Here is a 22,253-nt window from a genome sequence, read left to right as displayed (position 1 = left end):
CTGTAACCCACACTTTTGGATGCAGAAGTCAGTGCCTTCACTTGTGATATATTTTAAATACCTCCTTCCTTGGGAGCCCTGATTTGAGGTGCTGGGGGTTTGTAGTACATCTATTTTTTTTTTTTCCTCTGTCAGTGGGAGCCAGGTTCATGTATTGTTAGTGTGCTTAGTTTGAAAGACTTTCTGGCCAAGCTTTCAAGAAGGGTGGAGAGGAAGAAGCGTAAGGCAGATGATCATGAATAATAAACTGTGTTCATCTTCCTGCAGGTTTCATGAAAAACAGGAGAGGTTGTGCTTTGTTGCATGCACTTATGTTTTGCAATATCCCAGACACTTTGGGCATTTTTATGTAGGATGGATGTAGGGCTTTTGTTCTCCATGCCTCTGGCACTTAGGAAATGTCAAGCAGAAAATGCACTTTGCCTGCAGGGGAAGAAGTCACCGAGGTGCCCGGTGGTGCAGTATCTCTGCAGGCTTATTCACAAGATGGCAAAGAGATGAACCCTGACAGCTGGGTCTTCCTTGCATGTCAGCAACAGTGAAAATTCCACAGATGAGCCTCAAAGAATGAGGTATAACGGGGAAGATAGGTAGTTATATGCATATTCCTTTTTAGTCTTCTTCCAGTTTCTTTCTTTGCTTCTTTGGCTAATAAGAGGTTGGTAGGAAGTGGTGAGGACAGAGGAAGGACATACATTTCAAAGTCACAGGTTTCCTCATAATTAATGAAAAGAAAGGTGGATTCCCATTTTCAATATAACCCATCTAAATTACCCAATTATTGCTTATCTTACTGCTTGGCTCAGAGTGTCATTTTAAGAGTCCCCTTGTGGTAAGAGACCAGAGCTAACAAGGCTGTGCATAAATAAGAATCCAAATAAAAATTAGCTATCCACTTAAATCTGCAGAGTTTAATGGCTATTATGTACTGTGCCTGTTTTTTTCACTTTTTATGTGTATATTTCACTCCTCTGCCTTGGTGTGCCACTTCAAATTATTTTCTTTCCATAAGTATCCTAAAAGTTGCACAAATTAAGAAAACGGTCATGGTGACTCTTCAGGGCTGGTCCCCCATCATTGTGACTGGAGACCAGGAGGAGTAGGGCTCTGAAAATTGTATGTCATTATTTATTGAGTCTACAAGTACTCTGGTAAACCAGCCACCCTGATCTAGATATCTAATTACAGATACCTGCTTTAGCAACTAATTTTACACCTAGGGCTACTTATGTACACTTCTAAATGCATTAACGATTTCCTGATTTTTGCCACTTATTTGAGAAACTCAGTTCATCTTTACTTGTAAGGCTGTCCAGAAAACAAGATTTTGTTTATTTGAGAGAAAAAAAAAATGAGGTTTGGGAATGTCTTTTGGCTTGGAGTACAGTAATCTATAGAGATGTTCTTTGTGGAAAGTCAGAGAGGAAGTGTGAGGCAGCCTAAATAACCAATCTATTCTATTGTTATATAAGCTAAAATGACCAATAGCTGAGTAAATAGGACAGCACTCACCTGGGATGTAGAATGGCACATTTATACCCCTGCTCCAGTTAAATACTATAATAGAGTATGGACTGTATTTTTAAATTTCCTTTTCTGCTGAAGTTATTCTACTAAGCAAATACAGTTAGTTATTCTTCAGATCAGAGAAGTGTCTAAGGGCTCTGGCCCTCTTCCTTCTCTTGTTTCATTTAGAAATAGTGCTGTGAGCCTTAGGGATCTAGCCATTGAAATATTTCCATACATTTTGAAACAATACAGTATTAATAAGATTTTTCTAAGATTATTTTAATAGAATTTTGACCACTCTAATATTTTCTTTCTTTCTTGTTTATATGCTGTTTAAAAGGGGAAAGAGAAATTTCTCTCTAATCAAGTTGTAGTAAAAACATGTGAAAAGCATAACTTCACTGCTGCTTTTCATTATTTATTTCTGCATCTGAAGAATGTAAGTTTTCCTACAAGATGCACTGTAAAGATGAGTGAGGATTTGTTCTAGTTTTTGTTTCTATTTTCTTCACTTAAGAAAGCCAAACAAAACTGCTTTTTGAAGTGCTGTAATTGTTTAGGTAAGTGACACTGAAAACCAATGACAGGATGTGAGTTTCTAATTTTGGTGATGTCCCATGGTTTGAGGGGAAGCTGGTTTTGAAGTAGTGATTTTAAGCACAGCAGGTGCTGGGATCCTGTAGCAGAAGGCAGAACTGTCACAAGTTGGGACAGAAGTTCTCTTTTTTCCTGGTGGATATAGGGATAATATTCCCATAACCATTTCCTTGACTAACATATGCAGTAATCAGAGCTTCAAAATTCTTGAGATACATTTTGGTATTTAATCTATAAGCTGCCATGTTATGACTGTGTTTGGGCTCTGCAGTACTTGGATAAATATGCAGGTGTGTGATGGAGCAGAGGGAAGATGCAACATCAAGCTGAAATGGATTTCTGAATCTTTGTCATTCAGTCTGATATATTGGGAAATACATTCTTATTTCATGGGAAGACTGACTCATCTTCTTCAAAAATACCTTTTACTTCTGTAGTGCAGTAATTCACAATGATGATAATGCTAACTAAAATGGGGATTACTGAGAACAGTACAGATGATCCCTTATGGAGTACTTCAGTCTTGCCTCCAGAATAAAACTTTGGTGCATCTGAATCAATTGGCATCTTTCCACTGGTTTCTAAGTTCATTGAAGTGGGTTGTGCTCTTCTTGGGTGGACATGCAGGTACTCAGCAGCATCTGAAGTCCCCATGAGCCAAATTTCAGTGTACTTTGCAGATTCATGTCAGCAACCGTGGCCTTGATGCACAGTGGCTGCTTCCTCCTGCCCTTCCTCTTTTGTAATTGATCTAGCAGTTTGAACAAAATGCAGAGAGAGAAATTGTGTTGACAATATTTTAATAATGTAATAAACTGCTCCTGCTTACCATGTTCTCGTCCTCCAGTAGCACATCAATGTGCTTGCAAAATGAAATGGATGCAAATTTAGGATGCATATATATTCTTTTCCTGTTTAAAGTAACCTCTTTCCTAATGCTGAAAGGCAATACTGCCTGGCACCCTGCATCTTAAGAGTTGCATTGTCAAAGCTTTACTTTTCTTGTGAAAATATTAATCATTATCTTATTGAACTTGAAGGTAGGTATGACAGAATGGGATGAAATCTTTGAAAGCAGGAGCAAGGGAAGAACTCCTTTCATTTTAATACTGTATTCTATAGAGCTGGTATTTTGTGGAATATGATTGTTCTTAAATTCAAAATAATTATTTTCAGAAGTATTCATATTTGCCCAAGGGACATCATCTCTGACAGAGATGATTTAACATTACCCATCCAAACAGAGAGTGAACACTTACATGGAAATTAAACAATTTTAGCCTACGTGGAAGTTCTGCGGTCTAATTCAACTGGGGGCACTGGGACACCACTAAGAGCCCTCCAGCTCATCACTGCCATAAACAGGCTGAAGCACCCAACCTCTCGAGAATGACTTCATGTTAATAAAGTATTTACAATTGAGTGGATTAAAAAAAAAACCATAATAAAAATGTCTAATTTCTCATAGATGTCAAAAAAATTTGCAAGTCCGTTTTGAGCTGCAGAGGAATGTGGGGTATACCTCTAGGCTCACCCTAGCTATACAGAATTTATGGGTAGCTGTAATTTCAAGTAGTACAAAAGAGGCAGAAACAGGGATGAAAACCTTTGAGTAGTTTATATCCTCCCTCTTGATGGAATGTGGCTAAACAAGATTGGGCAGGGAGAAAGAAAAGTGACAGTGCAAGACCAGGATGGGAGAAAAGAGAACAAGAAAAATTGTAACAGGTTTTGTCCAGATGCAGAATTTTTTCCCTGCCCCTCATTGATGCACTTGGGTGAAATGAAAATTTTGGGAACTTCATTCCTTGAGTTAGCAGAGTGTTGGGGTGACATCTCAAGCTGAGTACAATCTAACATCAGGTCTCCTCTTTTAAAATAAAAGTGTCGTAGAATTTTTAGTCCTGTCTTCATATCTGCATTGAAATAGTCACACTGAGATATGTTTTCATTTTTTCTTTTGTTTTCTTTTTACCATTGATAGGTTGAGCCATTGATCCAGAAAGGCCACGAGAACCTGGTGCACCATATCCTGCTCTACCAGTGCAGCAGCAATTTGAATGACAGTGTTCTGGACTATGGGCATGAGTGTTACCACCCCAACATGCCAGACTCTTTTCTTACCTGTGAGACGGTCATTTTTGCTTGGGCCATTGGAGGAGAGGTAGGATGAATGTCTGCCTAGCATGGTTCATTAATGGGGCTTTGTGAGGGTGTGTATCATCATGAAATTTCTTCCTGGTGTAATAGTGATTACTTAATCTGCCTGTTTTTAAGGGTATGGGTTCACAGTCCCTAAATGCTTCAGCAGTAAATCCTCAACCTCCTCTTGGCCTTTCAAGGATGTAATGTGGTGGTCATCCTGAGTGACAACCCAAAAGTAATGAAAATAGTAGAGAGGGAGTTAATGCCTTAGGGGAGAAAGATAGCTTTGGAGCATGGAAATCTGTCACTGTATCAGCTTTTCCCATCTGATGTGGAAATATCATGCCTCCAGCAATGACCGCTATCTGCTACCTGCGGATAATGACAGAAAGAATCTGTAGGTGACTTCATAAAAGACACAGAGGCACAACTTTCTGAATTAAGTTATACATAAATTTAATTAATGTTGTGCCTCACCAGGACCTGATTTTGCTGTTGCCCCATTCAGGCATATCATTCTGAAGTTTCCTACCTGTCCAAAGGAACATAATTTCAGTGTAGGAGAGATCCTGTGTCAGTGCAGAGCCAGCATAAAGAGACCATTTTGCTTATGGCAGTGGGGCATATCTACAGAAAATACAAGCTGTGATACCATGCTCACCCCAGGCTGTGTCTGCAGCTTTTTTCATGTTAATTTAGACTACAGATAATGCTTTCAGCTAACATAACACAGCATGACTGCCAAAAGAATCCCAGCTCTTTATGCCCTTGATTCACTGTGTGCCCACCCAAATGATGGTTTGGGCATAGAGGGATGGGGTGATGATACTTTCTGGAACCTTCATTTGCCAGTCTGCAGTCCAAAACCATCTGCAAATGCTGCAGTGTGAGGAAGCAAGAGTTGTTACATGGACCCATCAAAAGAAGTTTAATCCACTATGAGCATTATCCCTGGTGTATGCTTTGTGCATTTTTGCCATCAGCTATGCTCTGACCTAGTATTCGTACTTACAACTGTCTTAATCTAAGTGAAATTAAAAACTCATATAAATAAGTTATCATTTGACAAGCCCTATGGAGGTTTTTGCAAGGATGATCCAGTTAAAGATTGTAGAGAGGAATCTGACAGATCTGGGTTACATTCAGGTTTGCCCAAGTACCCATTTCACTAACTTTAGTTTACCCTTATGTAGAATGAAGGTGATAATATTTTTTACTATATACTACATTTAATTCATTAATGTTCATCAAGCATCAAAAAATTGGAATCTCAAATTGCACATTTCAGGAAGTTAGAATGTCAAATTGCATATTAAAATATTAGCTATATACTATAAAACGGTGCAGATTAATTCCAGTTAAAGTGAATTTGGTAAATGAGTTCACTTAGGAGATACTGGTGTTTTGGTTTGAATGGGGAGTGAGCTTTTGAAATAAATCTCCCAGTTATCCCCACTTACAAAGCTTTGTTCATTATCATGAATGGTTTGAGAATTTTCACAGGCCTCTCTGGGATGAAGTTAAAATAAACGTGCAGGGATGAACCCAGCACCTTTAGCAATAAATGGGGTTCAGTGCATGGGACATGACCAGAACTTGTCCAGAGGAGCATCATTTGGGGACAGTGGGTCCAGCACAAGTGTTTCACCATGCAGATCTACTTCTTTTGCACTATTGGCCAGCTAATGGAAACACAGCCATGAAGATCATCAAACCATTTTACTTAGAATACAGTTACTTGTGCACAAAAAGCAAGTTAATTACATGCAACCTCTGTATTCCCTGGAAATACTGTTTTTAGAAGCTGGGAGCATTAAAGATGTTGATTCACTTCTTCATAAGGGTTTTATTGTCAGACTAAGTGCTTGATGATGCAATGTTTATAAATTTAAAATGGAATTTTCCTTTTCTGCTCAAACAGAATAAATAATCATAAGATCACAGGATAATGCAGGTTGGAAAGGACCTCAGGAAGTCTCTAATCCAGCCTCCTACTCAAAGCAGGGTCAGAGGTGAGATTAGACTAGTTTGCTCAGAGCCTTGTCCTCTGGGAAGCATATGATCTAGTATTTTATATTGACATAGTTATTAAGATAATTGAATACATAATAGGTACATTTCATCACAATGCCATGTTCAGAAAGCTGTAAAAGAAGTTATATTTGTTAATTTCATTATTAATATGATCACATCATTGCAAGAAGGAGTCAATGTACTTACAAAGAGAAATTAACTCTTAACTGTGGCAAAAAAAACCTTAACTTCATTGATTTCTGTGTGTATTGATTTCCAGGGCTTCACCTACCCTCCTCATGTTGGCTTGTCCATTGGCACTGCAGCTGACCCTCTGTTCGTCCTTATGGAGGTGCATTATGACAATCCATCATACACAGAAGGTTTGTAGCCTCACACGCTTTAAAACGTGCCGGACTGGAAAATGCGCTACACACAAGTGCTCATCCCTGCACTGCATAGCAAACAGCAAACAAAAAGCTGAGGGTTATTTTTTTCTGATCAATAGTTCCATAGCTCCTGGTTCACAGTGTTTTTCCTGTTGCCCTTGAATATTTTTATATTTTTTTATTTTTTTTTTAGTATTTCTTATATAAACATCTACCTGAACTGTGGGCAATTTCTGAAGTAATATAGACTCAGGTTTCTAGACCATTCACTGGGTAAAATAAGCTTATCTTAAAAGATAAGGTATTAATTTATAATAGTGTTTTAAAATTCTTCTTCCTGAATTTAATTTCTATGTAGAAGAAGTAAAAGGAAGAAACAAAGGATCCCAGGAAAATCAGGGTGACTTTGAAGACGCCTTTGGGAAAGATACTTTCTGTTCTGAAACAGAAGTTTATTAACCTACTGTACATGAGAATATTGTGGTGGTTGCTACATATGAACAGAGTAAAATCCAATGCAGCATAGTGTACTGTCTAATTTTCTTTACACCCCCATGTGTTAAAATAAAATTTGTTCTGTGGGGTATGGCATTCTACGTTAGTGTCATTTCCCATCTTCATCTTTTAAATTAATTATGTTAATTTTTTTAGAATTTAGTGACTGTCTCTGTGCTTTCAGTGTGTGAGATACAGTAAACTTCATTTGCATCCTTGATATTGTGTGCTTTTTCATCAAATGGTGTATGAAAGCCCAGGAAGTCACATGCTGAAAAACTGCCTGATTTGGTTGTGTCACTAAATCCATCATTTTGCTTTAATTGACTGTGCTGTTTGATAATGTTGGTTTAGCTGAGCTAACACAGATGAAAAACTGGAAATCAGTAATGTTTTCTTTTAAGCAATAGGAATAGTTTTGCCTTGCTGGGACAGTCCCTACAGACCTGGGAAATTCACACAGCGTAGACATAGGAGGGTGTTTGTAATCCAGGTCATGTTTTTCCTCCTCCCTGGCAAAATACAGTGTAAGATTGTGCCAGGACTGCAAGAGGGTAGACCTGGGTGCTCCATCTGCTTTAGATGGGGTCCGATGATTTCTCCTGACGCAACAGCAAACCTGCCACTGGGTCACCTTCATTTGTGTGTTTTGGCACCTGCGTTTTCCCAGTTTGGGTCTTGCAGTGAGAGGCTGCACTGTTTGCCTCACATTGTGACCTGGGGTAATGTTTTCCTAACTGACTCAGATTGGTAGTGACTCTTGGCTCCCAGTTAGGAGGAGTTCAAACATTTTTTAGTTTAACATGGATGGTTTTCACTGTTTCTGGTTTTGTAGTCCTTGACATTCACTTCTCATTTGAAATGTGGCCTTTTTTGAGATTGTTTATCAGAAACTCTGATTCATAACATAACAGAGTTATGCCGTACATAAGAATGGCTGACATTTAGATGTTTACAACATCTAACTATTTCTGAAGCAGAAATACTACAAAGGAAAAATGCAAGTTGATGAAGTTTTACAAATATCTCCGGGATGGGAATGAGTACGGATTCCCAAATGCTAAAGCTGGGATGTTGTGGGACATGATGCATAACCTTAAATGTGATTCATATGGTCACGTGCCTGATTACCATTCTTAATTGGCTATGCACAGTTCCTTTGTTCCTTAATAATTATATGAACTACTCCATCTTAGGTATTTTAGTGACTGGGTAGCAGTCCCCTGCCATTTGCTTATCTTAAAATAGACTGTTGATATCATATTGATGTAAAATTTGGCTTCAGGCACTGCTACGTCTGTTTTGTTTCTCAGAAGATAGGTCACTGGGAAGCATCTTACCTTCTCTGCAGTATTTGATAGGGTTTTTTTTCATTTTTCATTTTCAAAATTGAAATTATTTCAGTTACTATTCAAAAATACTAATAAATGAACAGGTGAACTGACAGAATGTAGTTCCTGTGCAAACACTAAATAATCCTTTTTTTTGTGTATATCTTAACTAATAAAAATTACTAATAGAGGACAAGTATTCTAAGCATTTAGATGATAAAGGCAACATAAATTATTAATAGATGCACAAACAAACACATATGGTTAAACATATGTGGGTGAACAAAATAGATTTGTATTATTTTGACACAGGTTCCAAACAGCAGGCTAATTTTTGAGATCAAGTTAAGTCCTTGAGTCAGGGAAACATTAAAGTACTCTGTAATTTTCTTGTCTACTTCTCTCAAGGTGGGGGTATTTTCTACAAGTCTGGGATAATTAAGGCAATTTTCATGTTTAATTGATGCTCTCTTAATTGGAGAGATTGTAAAAGGGATGTATTTTTTCATCTCAGGTAGGATGTAATGTAGCAGAAAATCCAAAGCAAAGGGAAAATATAATTAATGATAGGACCCAAGATGAAGAAATAGATAAAATTCTCAACTAGAAGACAACATGTGGCTTGAAAATAGTAAAGATAAAAAATCACTTTCTGCATATGGTTTGACTAATTTACATGTTATTGAGGTTGATTCCTTAATTTTCATGTAGAAGACTTATGACATGGCATGAAAAACATGAAGCAATTTGGTTTGGTTTTTTTTTCTCCTTTAAAAACTGATTTTTAGCTGTGGCTAACTGTGTTCTTTTGTTGCAGGCTTAATAGATAACTCTGGTTTGAGGCTAATTTATACTCCAGTTTTAAGAAAATACGATGCTGGGGTTATTGAAGCCGGTCTTTGGGTCAGTCTCTTCCACAACATCCCACCGGGCATGCCTGAATTTGTGTCAGAGGGTCACTGCACACTGGAATGTCTGGAAGAGGTATGTCCCTTGCCTGAATCCACTGGTTTTCATTCATGGAAATAATTGGAAGAGTTATTTGAACTTCTTGAGAAGATTGATAGTTACAGTTAAAATGTGAGCAAAGGCATCTGGTGGTACATGTTGTCTTCCAAAATGTTGTCTTTTTGAACTGGGTATTTGGCATGCTCACTACTCAGGCTGCTTTGCTTATTTGAGTAATAATGGACGACACTGAGATTGCAATGTTTTAATTTTGTGTTCAATATGTAAGTATACTCTGGCAAAGCTATTAATAATTCAGAATAGCTAGCCCAGAAAAAAAAAAAGAAAAAAAGTTGAGATTAATTCAGACCTGGGCATATGTGAAAGGCTTCTAATGATGAAGTGAGAGCCTGAAAAGTATTCTTCAGCCACAGAAACTGAAGACCTGAACAGGTTTAACATTTATTAAGTATTTGGTTTCATTAAGAAAACTTATATATATCTCTGCAGGTAATGGAAGCGTTGTCTAAAATCTGTTGACATAGACACCATTGGTGTCACCAGTGGTGACTGTATAATGGGATATTCCCATATACTTTGTCATTTATAGAGAAAAGTTGAATTAGTAACACGGTTTACAATGAAGGCCAAATTAGATACAAAATTTAGATTTGTTCTTGGTGGTGTTAAATGTTGTGTATTGTCCTGGCATTTTTCAGCCTTAAAACTCTTGATTAATCCATTTCCATGAGGTTTCTGACCCTAAGGCTTTTCTTGAAAGCTGTTGTGATTACATATTATTTCTACCTTGAGCTCTGAACAAGAATTAAAAGTTGAGCATACTAAATGCAAAGTTTAGATCAGCAGATCTAAGATAGAGTGGGAGTGATGTCAGATTTGTGTCAATTTGGAAATGATTTGCAAATGTTTTTGACCTGGAAAAAAGTTTTAGATGTAAACTTACAGTATTTCACTATGAGTTCATTTAAAGATGGAAAGTATAGGATGTTAGAACTACAGCTTCTCTATTTAAAGTGCATCTCTTTGCATCATTCATAACTGCATAGAAATTCCTTTTCACAATAAACATCCACATTCACTAGTATCAGCCGTTAGCACCAAAATAATGCACAGGTTTTAGTACAATTCCCTTGAAAGTCTTAAAACTATTGAGAATTAATTGCAGTCCAGTTGATTTTCATTTTAAAAATGTGTGCATTAGGAATAAAAATATGTTTTTGTTAAAAAAAATAATCCCAGAAAAAAACCCTAGCCTTTTTTGTACATAAACCCTGAATTTCACTTGCAGTTCAGGTTTTGCCCCCAGCTGCATTTTTTTAGTAAACTGAGTGAATTCAAAATGCATTAGTGAGTGTGTTTTCACTCTGTTTGTAGATGGCATTGCATTACATTACTTTGCCTTTGGGAGCACTGATGGTGTTGGTTTCTCTTGGCCAGGCTCTAGGGGCTGAGAGACCTGCTGGGATTCAAGTGTTTGCAGTACTCCTCCATGCTCACCTTGCTGGCAGAGCTATCAGGATGCGCCACTTCCACAACGGCGAGGAGCAGAAGCTGCTTGCTTATGATGACGAGTTTGACTTCAATTTCCAGGAGTTTCAATACCTGAAAGAGGAAAGAACCATCTTGCCAGTACGACACTCTTAATTCTTCTACTGAAAGTGTTTAAGAGATCATGTGCCTAAAATTTTCTCACCTTTAGGACAAATTTGCTACCGAATTTCTCAGCACAGCATCATAGAATTCTTTCATGTTCTGTTAAATTTTCCACTTACTGCAGGGTGACTAATGCATTAAAGTTTCACTGTCTCAGGAGTATCCATATGAATCACCACAGAACTGGCTTGGTTCACCAAATTGAGCTATTTTGGGTATGTTTGATATCCTTAATAACTTGATTTGAACTTAACTATCACAAATGTTTGAACAGAGCAGATTAGAAGATCCCTTATGTGCCTGGTGCTACCATCTTGAAAGACCAATAATGGAAATGCCACCGTATAGCTTTACAGAGCTGTGGGACCAAGTAGCATATCTTGAGTATTTGCACAGAGCAAGTATCCAGACTTACAAACATGTTTAAAAGTCAGCCAAGTCTTCTGTTTGTTTCACACTTTTTGTTGTTGGGAGTAAAACCCCATGCTCATGTTCCACATGATCTTTCACTAGTAAACAAAACCCTTTGAAAGAAGATATCATACAACTCTACCTACTGTGTTCCTGAAAATAATGCAACATAACTTGTAGAAATATTCCAACTACAATTATATTATTAAGCAGTAGTTATGTATAGGTATTGCATGAAAAGAGTCTGTATATTTTTGTGTGTCACTCATTTAAAAATTTTTTATCATTCTTTTGTTCCACCCATTATCTTTTTTAAGTTTTGGCATGATGACAGAAATTTTAGAGCTGCCAAATCAGGGTGCTCCGGATCTGGCCAGCAGAGTAGCTTGTGCTAGTGCATGTGAACAAGCATGTTATTAAATTTACAGATGCAAAATGTCAAAAAATGGAATTTGTTTACAATTAAAACCATTAAGGGAGATGGATCTGAAAAGGCCATTGGAATGACTGAACTTCAAGTATGGTCAGGAGCCCCATGTTTTTAAACTTCAGGGGCTTCTCTTCAAGCCACTTTCTCTCTTATGTCTCTTCCCCCACGCTGTGAGACTTTGATATTTGTACTTTAAAGACAAGAAGCTAAAATGCTAACTTTATAGTTTAATTTCTACAGCAAAACCTGGACGTTCAAGTGCAGAATTTACTCTTTGAAGTCAAATTGCTTGTAGACTAGGGGCTTCAAAGACAAACTGGTGTTACCTCCTTCAGGAAAGAAGGTTGAAGGGTTTAGGAGAAGGGGTGGTGGAAGATGACAGGTTTGCAGAGAAAGCCTGTAATATTTTTAGGAAAACCCATGCAATTAGAGCAAAAGGCTTCTTAAAATTCAAGAACATAAGGGAATAAACAACAGAAAAGCTATAAAGGGTATTTGATAGTAACAGCAACTTGACAAGAAAGCCAGCTAAAGTAGAAGATGGAATTCTTTCTCTGAAGAGAACCACTTGTATGCCTTTCACTGTTTTCATCTTATGCAAAACTACCAGTGCAGCTTTACATACATCATCTGGTGTAATTCAGAGAACGGTTTAATCAATTAACTAATAGTATGATTTTTCATGTAAGTTCTTGTTATTCTCTCTTTCTAAAGCTCTCCCAAGAGTGTATCCTTCTTTCAGTTTGTGGAGTCCAGATTATTTTTCTTCAGATAGCAGCACTCTCTTCTCCATTTGGAAGCAGCAGATCTAGTCTCACAGAAGGAACAATTTTAGTGAATGTTATCCAGTCTGTGAGATATGAGAGCCAGAGACCTCACTGCCGGGAACAGCATATTCCCACTGGAAGCAGTGACTCTGTGCCAGTTCATGCTACTTCAGAAACCTCTGTCTCCATTTGGCTGACATGAGGCTGACGCACCTTCTTCCAGCAGTCTGGAGTACAGATTCTGCTAGCCTTGATCTGGAGAAACAGCCTGTAGGAAAGGAGAAATTCTCAGCCTTTGAAGGGTGATCTGCTTATTTTTAGAGAAGTATAATGGTTGATAAAGGAAGATGATGATACAAAAAAAAAAAAAATCCACTTGATTATCATGGTGATTTTAAGATTTGTACTTGATTAGGTACAAGGAGTGAAAATATTACCAAATAGTAGATCAGTTTGTCAAGACACCAAAAAGTTAATTGTATGTGCTTGAGAAGGTAAGTATTAAGCCTTTCCCATACATATCTGTCAATGCAGTGAAGTCTTCGCCTGCCACTCCTCTACTCCCAGGCTTGGCAGAGATATAGTTGTTTTTGTGATGTGGAAAGCCTTATTTTCCTCATTTGCCAAATATTTCTATTGAAGTTGGCAGTGTAAATTAGTCTGGATAAAGTAGCTGGATGAATCCAAATCTGGATGAGTTTTGGAGCAAGAATCATTTGTATACGTTGTCTACTATATAATTTTCCAGAAAATTGGATGATAACTGGGCACCTTTATTACTATTTTAAAAGAAATCCAGACAACACTCTTAATAAGACTCTGTTTAAATCCATGGGGGATCCCTGAGGATCTGGGATAATATGAATGCTGAGTGCCAAGGCCTTGACATATGGCAATTATCTAATCCTTCACTCTTTCAAAAAGTCATATCCACTGCTACCATATTTATTTCTTAAGTGCTTGCTGTCATCCCTGGTTACCTGAAGCTGGTGTTGATAAACTTCAGAACTCTGAACTTCATAAATTTTGTGTTTCAGGGGGATAATTTAGTCACAGAATGCCACTACAGTACTGTGGACCGAATTCGCATGACATGGGTAAGCAATATTTTGGTGGATCAAAATAGTACAGATAATACTGGGGACTAAAACCTTTTTCATAGGACACTATTTTAAAAAAGTGAATTTACTTGTTAATGCCTGTGTGCACATAATTATTTGTTGTCTTTCCTTTCATAGATTCTTAGGTTTTAAAGTCATCTGAACTATTGTGATCTTAGTCTGACCTTTTACATAAGGCATTCATATGGCTGATTTATAAAAGTAAACAGGTCAGCTCATAAAAAATCCTTCTAAGTCAAACTTTTCTAGTATAATGAGTGCTTTCTTCACAACATGTATTAACATGAAAATTCTGTATATTCTAATGAATTATTTTTATGAACTTGTTACACATTTCTCCCTGAAGTTGTAATCGCCAGTTCTTATGTATTGATTTTTAGATAAGCTGTGACCAGGATGTTTCTCAACTATTTAGTTTTGTGCCTAACATAGAATCCAGGCAGAATGAAGGTCCTTTGGGTTGGGAAGAGGAATTGAGAAACCACCCTACCAAGGCTGTCCAGCTCTGGTTTGGCACACGGCAGTGCACAGTCTTCCAGAAGCAACCTGATAGGTTAACGGAGACCAGGCACTGGCCATTGCAGTGCAGTCACTGGGTTTTGGAGCTTAAGCAAATTTGGTTACTTGGACATGGGCTGGACTGTGCCAGTTGGCTAGGAACACATAGAGTGATGCCAAACCCACTATGTCTATTGGAGAGATACAGCTGCCTCTGCCAGGGTCTAATTCTGCTTCCTGGGGAGCAGCTGGATCCAGACCTCTGGGAAGTGAGACCTGAGAGGTGTCTGTTTTGCAGGGAAGAACTCTCTCTGGCGTCCAGAGAGCAAGGGGATACTTCTCCCTGAATCATGGCTTGCATGTAGGCACATGCAGTAGTTATTTAATGAAAACCAAAAGAGCAAGAATGAGGGCTTTTGAGTTTTTGTCCTGTTTTCCTGTGTGGTAACCACACTGACTCTTGGTTCATGTATTTTGTTTTCTCCATTACTATTCCGTGGTTCTGTGAGACTTTGTGAAACCGTTTCCATCCAGGATTTAGGAACATGCCGTTTATAATCTTGTCCGTGTTTACCAAGATTAAAATTAAGTTACTTGTTTGCCCCATGGCTCTCAATGGAAGACTGTTTAAGAGTCTGTTTCTTCTGTTATTCTAATTCTAGAAATTCTAGAAATGTCATTCTAATTACTGATTTTATAATGCATGCTCATTTTTTTGAGTCAACATCTGTTAACATAAATAATTCTTTTCCTTCTTGCTCTTTATTGGCATATATGCTTAGAACCCCAGTTCATATAGATTCATATTCCAGTCCAACCTCCATTTCACTAGGCAAAGCTTGCTTAATGTCTTATTAAACAGATTAATTATCCTACAAGATTTTTTCTTCATCTGTTCCATTTTTCTGAAATGTACCTTGGGGACAGCTGAAAGCAAACCTGAACTTTTAAGTTAGTAACTTCAATATAATATGAGCCTTATTTTATTCACAGTTGTTCTTTCTGATGCCTTTTACCTTAAAATCTGTTGCTTGAGCTTCCAGAGTATTTTGTAATTAATTATGTAATAACCTCTGGCTACCTAATAACCTCATGTACAAGATAAACTTGTCAGTTTGGGCCTCCTGATACACCTTTCATTAGCATCTAAATGCTAATCAGTGATTTAATCTGTGGGATTCCAGTGCTACCCTGATTAAAGAAAAATCCCATTTTCAGGGTGGTCTGAGCACCAGGAATGAAATGTGCCTGTCATATCTGCTCTATTACCCGAGAATCAACCTCACCCGCTGTGCGAGTATTCCAGATATAATGGAGCAGCTCCAGTTCATTGGCGTTAAGGAAATCTATAGACCAGTCAGGTATGTAAAATGTTTATGAATATGTGCATCACCTCTGCTTCTGTCTGTGGGGTTCTTGTATCGTTTTTCTACAACTTTTCTTTCTTTCTGGTAGAAACAAAAGAAACATGGTCACTCATGCTGCTTTTTTGGTCAATATGCTGTGCTGCTATTACTCCTGCCAAATTATTTTGCATCTTTTTTTCTTCTGATAGAAAAGCAGTTTCTTTTTTTAAAGAAATAATACTGTTCACATTATTTTGTTGTTTTTTTTCACCACACACATCTGTAAAAAGTCTATATATCAATATTTTAAATCTGTCAATTTATTAAAACATATCAATGTTTCATATATAGAGAAATAATTTTGAAGAGGAGTTAGTGAGCATAGTTACTGAATTTCCCTGGGTAGATTTGTTGACAGGAATTCTGATGACAAAAATATGTTCCTTTTAGTGCTTAAAATTAAAGCACCTCAACAGAAGATTGTAAACAGTGAGAACAGTCAAAAGTGGAAAGTTCCCAAATGAATGAAATGCAGAAAAATAATGAAACAATAAAAAGTTGAAGGCACATTTTGTGGTGAAAGGTGAATTACACTTGTATTGTTAGTTGCACTAAACTATGGTAATAATAACATTTTAAAATCAAATGGATAGACTAATAGTGTGTCATCACAAATTTTAAAAGTGGTCTTTGCTTATACAGTTTATCTTAACAAACCATATGAAGCTATTATTGCAAAATAATTTGACACACAAGTTTAGTGGTCTTAGTTCTGAAATCTATATTCAAGGAAGAAGAGTTTGAAGGAAGTTACAGTGCAATCAATGTCTACATAATTTTCCACACTATTCCCATTTAAAACCTCTTTTAGTACAGGGAGAACAGAGTTTCTAAATTAGTCCTGTCTAAAAGAGTCTTTCTGAGCTTAGAAAGAAAATATTCTAACAAATGTATGCTCTCTTGAGAGTTCATTCATGATAACTGTATTTAAGGAAAAAATGCACATTTGGCCTGGGGAAATAAAGATATTCTGAATAGAGTAAGTATGCAGACTGTCTGCCACAAATGGAATAGTAATTAGAAGAGGAGATTATTAATGCCTCTAGTATTTATGACCTAATCCACAATTCTTGTTTCATTAAACTCTGTCAGCCTAAGGATATATGACCTGATCCTCATCTCTCTTGTGTCAGTCTAACACTAGAATTGCTTCACTGGCTCTTCCAAAGTCTCTCTTGACTTACACACAAATGCAAACTGGGAGTAGGATCAAGGCATTGTGGCTCACTTTAAAACATTTTTCCTCTGTCTGGTGACACAGACAATGGTTTAAATCATGAGGAGCAGATATGAAAGGAATTGGGCCACAGTAGTGGCCTAAGTACCAAAATACTTGGTTAAAATTACAGCTTCTGTGCCTAGATGTTGAGTGGAGCAGAACTCTGGCATAGGCAAAGCAAGTGGGAGACACCCAACTGCATGATAACACAGATCTGTCTAAAGTGTTCTGAAAAGATAACTCATGCTCCAATCACAGTATTAATTAGGTTACTTGATAAAGTTTTAGATACTTTTGTTCTTCCACTAGCTGTATTGACTTTGTGTTTGTAAGTTTGATACATCCCCCATGTCATTTCCCTTCATCTCAGCAAAGTCAAACAAAGAGAAAGCTGAAACAATGGAAAAGGTTTGTTGGTTTTTTGGGTGTGTTGTTTTGTTTTGTTTGGGTTTTTTTAAAATTTTTATTTCTTACTTTTTTTTAGTTTTCTTTACTAAATGAAAGACATGAAATCTCATTTCTTCCCTTTCTATGTTTTCAGCTGGTGGGAAATGAGATTGTATAGAGAGTTTTTTAGCAGATGGGGGGCACGATATATTAGTAAAAGCCTGTCTGCACAAACCAGCCTCTGGAATAAGTCGTAATATTAAGGGCTAAAATCCTTGAAACTTGCCTGCAGAAGAGAGAGTAAAGCAAAACAATATTCATGTGTACAAGGATAAGAATGTTAACTTGTGTGTAATAGCCAATAGTAGCTTGCTCTGCCCGCAGACCCTGTAGAACCCTATAAAAGGTGTGTTAATAATAGAAATAAACGGCGTTCATGATTACTTCTGTGAAGACTGGTGAATAGCTGGTGGTCTTTCAAGAAGATTGTCCCCGTTTGTTCATGAGAACAATTCCCACACTTGGGCAGATAGATCTTTCAGAGCAGCTCAACAGGTGTCTAACCACCCCTGGCCAGAAGTGCCCTTGCAGCCAGCTTGCAGGAATATGCCAAAGGGAGTGTCCACAACACCAGTTATTATCTGCTGCCAACATAACAGAGCAAAATTGTGCTAGGCTCAGTTTTGACCTGAGCTCGGCAGAGCTGTCTGGAAGCAGCTTTCTAATGTCAAAGGTTTCTTGTCAACCTGGCCTGCCAAACCTAGGAGAGGGTGTGGCTTTCTTTTGGTTTGGTTTTGATGAGAAGTTACACCTAAGATCTGCTTTGTATTGCTTGCGCATTCGGTTTGTAGATCAGAGAAGAGCAATGTAACTCTTGAAGTCCTGCATTTCTAAAAGCATCTGGCAGCAAGTACTAGCCTTGACTGCTGACAGCCTTCCATAAGTCTGTCAAAATCAATTAAACTGCATCAGTTTTCAGTAGAAGAGAACTTAGTTGAGAATGTGAGCTAGGCATAATATACATAGTAGTAGTGCATTTATTTTTCTGAGTAGATTCTCCAAAAGTTATCCTCATTCATTTCAACTTAATAGTTTTTATCTATTTTTTAAAATCTAATTGTTTCTTTTCCTTTAGGACTTGGCCTTTCATTATCAAGAGTCCTAAGCAATATAAAAACCTGTCTTTTATGGATGCAATGAACAAATTCAAATGGTCCAAATCAGAGGGTCTGTCCTATAATCAACTTGTGCTTAAACTACCTGTGAACGTGAGATGTTCAAAAACAGATAATGCTGAATGGTCGGTAAGTCTGTGTGTTGAAAAGGAGACAATGATGCCATGGAACTAATTTGATTTACTGTTTTTCAGTGCATCTGAATAAATATCTGATTATACATCTTCAGGATGTTTACACAGCTATATTTCCTTTATATACAATAACAAATGATGAGAATGTTCTACCAGCACTTTCACCTAACTTGAGTTCCAGAAGCTTTTAAAATTAATAGAAAAGTTGGAGCTTTAATCAGCATTTGGGATCAGTAATAGGAGGATGGAGTCTTTCAGTGTGTCTGGGACTTATCAGAGAGCAGCCATGTGTATCCAGGTTTGGTAACCATGCCAGGAAGGTACTCTGCCTTGGCTACCTCCATGGTCAGGGACTTATGTTAAGGTCTTGCCATGGATGATTCAAAATCCCTAAATCAGTTTTCCTCTCTGAGACACCTTCTAGGGGAAGCTTATTGACTGCATAATGGAGCCTCAAGAATATACCTTCTTAACTTAGGCATCTAGACAACCTAAAGTTGCATGAATGCTCTTCCATAAGTCTTGCTTTTTTAATGGTCCTAGAATTGTCTATACTGGGCCAGAAAAACAAAGTTGGATAGTCTGTTCCCTTTGTGCAGTTTAGTAGGATTTTGTCTTCCACTTTCCCTATCGTCTTGATGAAAAAACTTATGAGATAAAAAACCAATCCCACAATAAATTATTTATTCTAAATATCTATTGGTATTTTACCAGAACACTGCTGAGACATGTTGTTATCTTTAATGTTGATGTATATTTATAAAGAATGGCTAGTGCATGTAATATCATCCCTGAAAGCAAAGCTTAAAAATATGTAATCCCCCTTGAATTCCTTTACAGACTTCAAATTCAAGGCTCTTACTTTTTTGTGATTTTCTGCTCAGAATGAGAGGCAGTCTCATTGTACCAGCTTATTTCCTATTGTGATTCCAGTCCAGTGTAGCAGAGCTGCTATGGGATACTACTAAGTACTTCCTAGGAAAGGATTTCTGCCTCATTCTCTCACCCTAGAAGGTAGCTCATGCTTCCTCATAGCATGTCACACAATCCTTTCAGATGGTGAAGAAATTGCCCCTCCTGCAGCAATGCTCTTGGGTTTTTCCAGCACGTCAGACTGTTCCGCCCGGTGGACGTCACAGGAATACTGTGTGCTATAAGTAATAGAAGAGGTTCTGTTATTTTCTAGTATTATTTGTCCCATTGTGGACCTCTTGTGAAAAGTAGTTGTAGGCAGACAGTGCCAGTGACTGTTCACCAGTTTTAGTTAAACTTCTTGACCTTTACAGCTGCTGGCTAGTAGTAGTCGCCACCCTTTCACTGCTTATTTATCAGAGGACAAGTTAAGATGATGAAAAGCACAGAAATTCTATCAAGAGGAGATAGACTGAGGTTTTTTTAATGGTATACTTTCTGGAAAATGCTGTTCCTCTTTATCTTACAGGATGAAGGAACAATACTCATAACTTAAAGAATGTAGTCAAAGAGTGATCTCAGTGGAACCGGGAGTTCTTAGCTCTTCCTTAATCACAGTTTCCTTTTTCAAATGACATGGGCATATTCTTCAAAGCTAAGATTAGGAGTCCTTCCTTTCCTTTCACTTATTAGTGATATTACACTTCAATGACCATCCTCATCAAAATCAGTAACAGATTTAACCTGAATGGCCAAACAATCCCTGAGTTGTTACAAGACTGAAAAAAATTGAAGCAGAGGAACTGAGTCAAAAATACTTTAATCCTTCTATAAATCCTTCACAAAATTTTATTTTGTGTTGTGTTTGCTAAGATTAAGTCAGTATTCAGTTGGAGTTTCTTTCTACAGTACAGAATAATAGCAACATAGATGAAATCCCCAAAGCAAGCATATGCTGTACAGGTGGGCATTCAAACTTTCAAAAATGTGCCCAGGAGCTTTCTGCGGAGCTTATTTTTTTTTAACATGTAGGGTATAAATTTAGGAAAAGCAAGCTGAGCAGTGTACATAAATGTCTCTAATTTCATGTCAAAACCATAGCAAACATGTAGTTACATCAAATCCCATAAACTTGCACTGAGTTCTACGGGAGGGGTGAAAAATGCTCAGTATATAGCAATATGACACTGCTGTATGTGACATTGCTTGAGCAGAGACATGGGACCAGATGACCTCCAGAGATCCCTTTTAACCACAGCCATTCTGTGGTTCCACAGAACAACGTGTACACAGTTTCAGCTGTTTTGTACGTGCAAGTGTGAGCCTTGCACACAGAAATGAATGCATTCAAATATCATCCTATATATCCATAGTAGAGTGACACTGCCAACTTTCCTTCTTACTTGACAGAAGGGTGAAAACAACAACCAAACCTGCCAAACAGCCCTACAAAGCAAAGTATTCAAATCAACCAACCAAAGTCTAGCCTTGCTTTACTGGAGAGGATGCCAGTGTGTACTGCTGCTCTCAAGCTGAGAACGTTGGATATGCACACTGGCTGATCATTTGGCATGCAGTATATTCATATTTTTACTGAGCTTGATGTTTCCACAATGAGAGTCACAACCCAAGTACAAAACTATCAATATGTTATCAGGCAAGCTGTCAATTATCTTGAGAGCAAAATGAGTTTTCTAATCTTATGTGACAAAGCTCTGATAATTTTTTGTTATTTTAATTTCAGATCCAAGGCATGACAGCTTTACCTCCTGAAATAGAGCGACCATACAAGGCAGAGCCAGTAATATGCAGTTCATCTTCCTGTTTAAGTTGCAGTTTATTCCTTACCCTCTTGTGTATTGCATACATCACAGCCAGTACCATAGGAAACACTGGGCCCTTTGTATAATAATTTTTATTCATCTGTGTTCTGTATGCCACACAAGTTCTGATGTGTTTGCACTGTTGCTATTGTAGATTTATTTTTTTACTTATTAATGAACTAAATTTGTTGGAGCAAAAAAAAGTGTACATCCTCTGGAAACTGTGGGGTTTTTTGTTTTCAATGTAAAATATGTATGAAATACAGTAGGTACACTGACACATTGCATAATGAAATATTTTCCTGTACCACTTTCTTATACTTTGTCTTGCCTCTTTCACGTGATGCTTTCAAAGTTGTCTATGTATATGGGTAAAATTAATAAACTAAAAGCAACTTAGTTAACCACATTCAGCCCAGTCTGTGTTGTATTATTTGTTCGTGATATCTGCAGGTAATGAAAGTAATGCTGTATGGACAGGCCTTGAAAACATGTATTTGGGCATGTCTGGCTGACGTGTGCCATAAAGCTGTGGGAAGGATTCATTCAGGAGACATTCCTGGAAGCAACACAGTGCAAAACCATCTCAGTTCCTGACACATGGGAGCTGTGAGTCTTAAAGGGACGAAAACACAGGCAGAACCCCAAATTTCCCTATAATGAATCCTGTACAAGTTCTTTGGCTTGGTTGGCATTTCTTTTTCTCAATCCTAGGTAGTTCAGGGTGTTCCTTCTGTCTTAAGATATTTGCAAAGTGAATAAATCTTTGGTGAGAAGTAGACACTCCTTTTCTATATTTGACCTGGACAGCAGGAGCAATAGAGATTTATCTCACATTTAGGCTCTGGCACGCACAGGGAACTGAGCCT

The 22,253-nt window shown here is 37.6% G+C and overlaps 1 protein-coding gene across 1 annotated transcript in view; it reads left to right on the top strand.

Moving 5' to 3' along the window:
* Positions 1–21,793, top strand: part of MOXD1 (monooxygenase DBH like 1) — a 50,587-nt gene extending 28,794 nt beyond the window's left edge. Inside the window, exons 5-12 of the mRNA XM_023924621.2 lie at positions 4,091–4,270; positions 6,545–6,647; positions 9,297–9,463; positions 10,886–11,077; positions 13,747–13,806; positions 15,547–15,689; positions 18,476–18,644; positions 21,306–21,793. Of these exons, the coding sequence (XP_023780389.2) occupies positions 4,091–4,270; positions 6,545–6,647; positions 9,297–9,463; positions 10,886–11,077; positions 13,747–13,806; positions 15,547–15,689; positions 18,476–18,644; positions 21,306–21,470 (1,179 nt within the window). The 3' untranslated portion in view covers positions 21,471–21,793. The remainder of the gene's footprint in view (positions 1–4,090; positions 4,271–6,544; positions 6,648–9,296; positions 9,464–10,885; positions 11,078–13,746; positions 13,807–15,546; positions 15,690–18,475; positions 18,645–21,305) is intronic.
* Positions 21,794–22,253: the final 460 nt, after the last annotated feature.

The sequence above is a fragment of the Cyanistes caeruleus genome, chromosome 2, assembly GCF_971803275.1.
Source record: "Cyanistes caeruleus chromosome 2, bCyaCae1.hap1.1, whole genome shotgun sequence".
NCBI classification, from domain to species: domain Eukaryota; kingdom Metazoa; phylum Chordata; class Aves; order Passeriformes; family Paridae; genus Cyanistes; species Cyanistes caeruleus.
The sequence above is the reverse complement of the archived record's forward strand: the minus strand, read 5'-3'. Positions and strand labels throughout refer to the sequence as shown.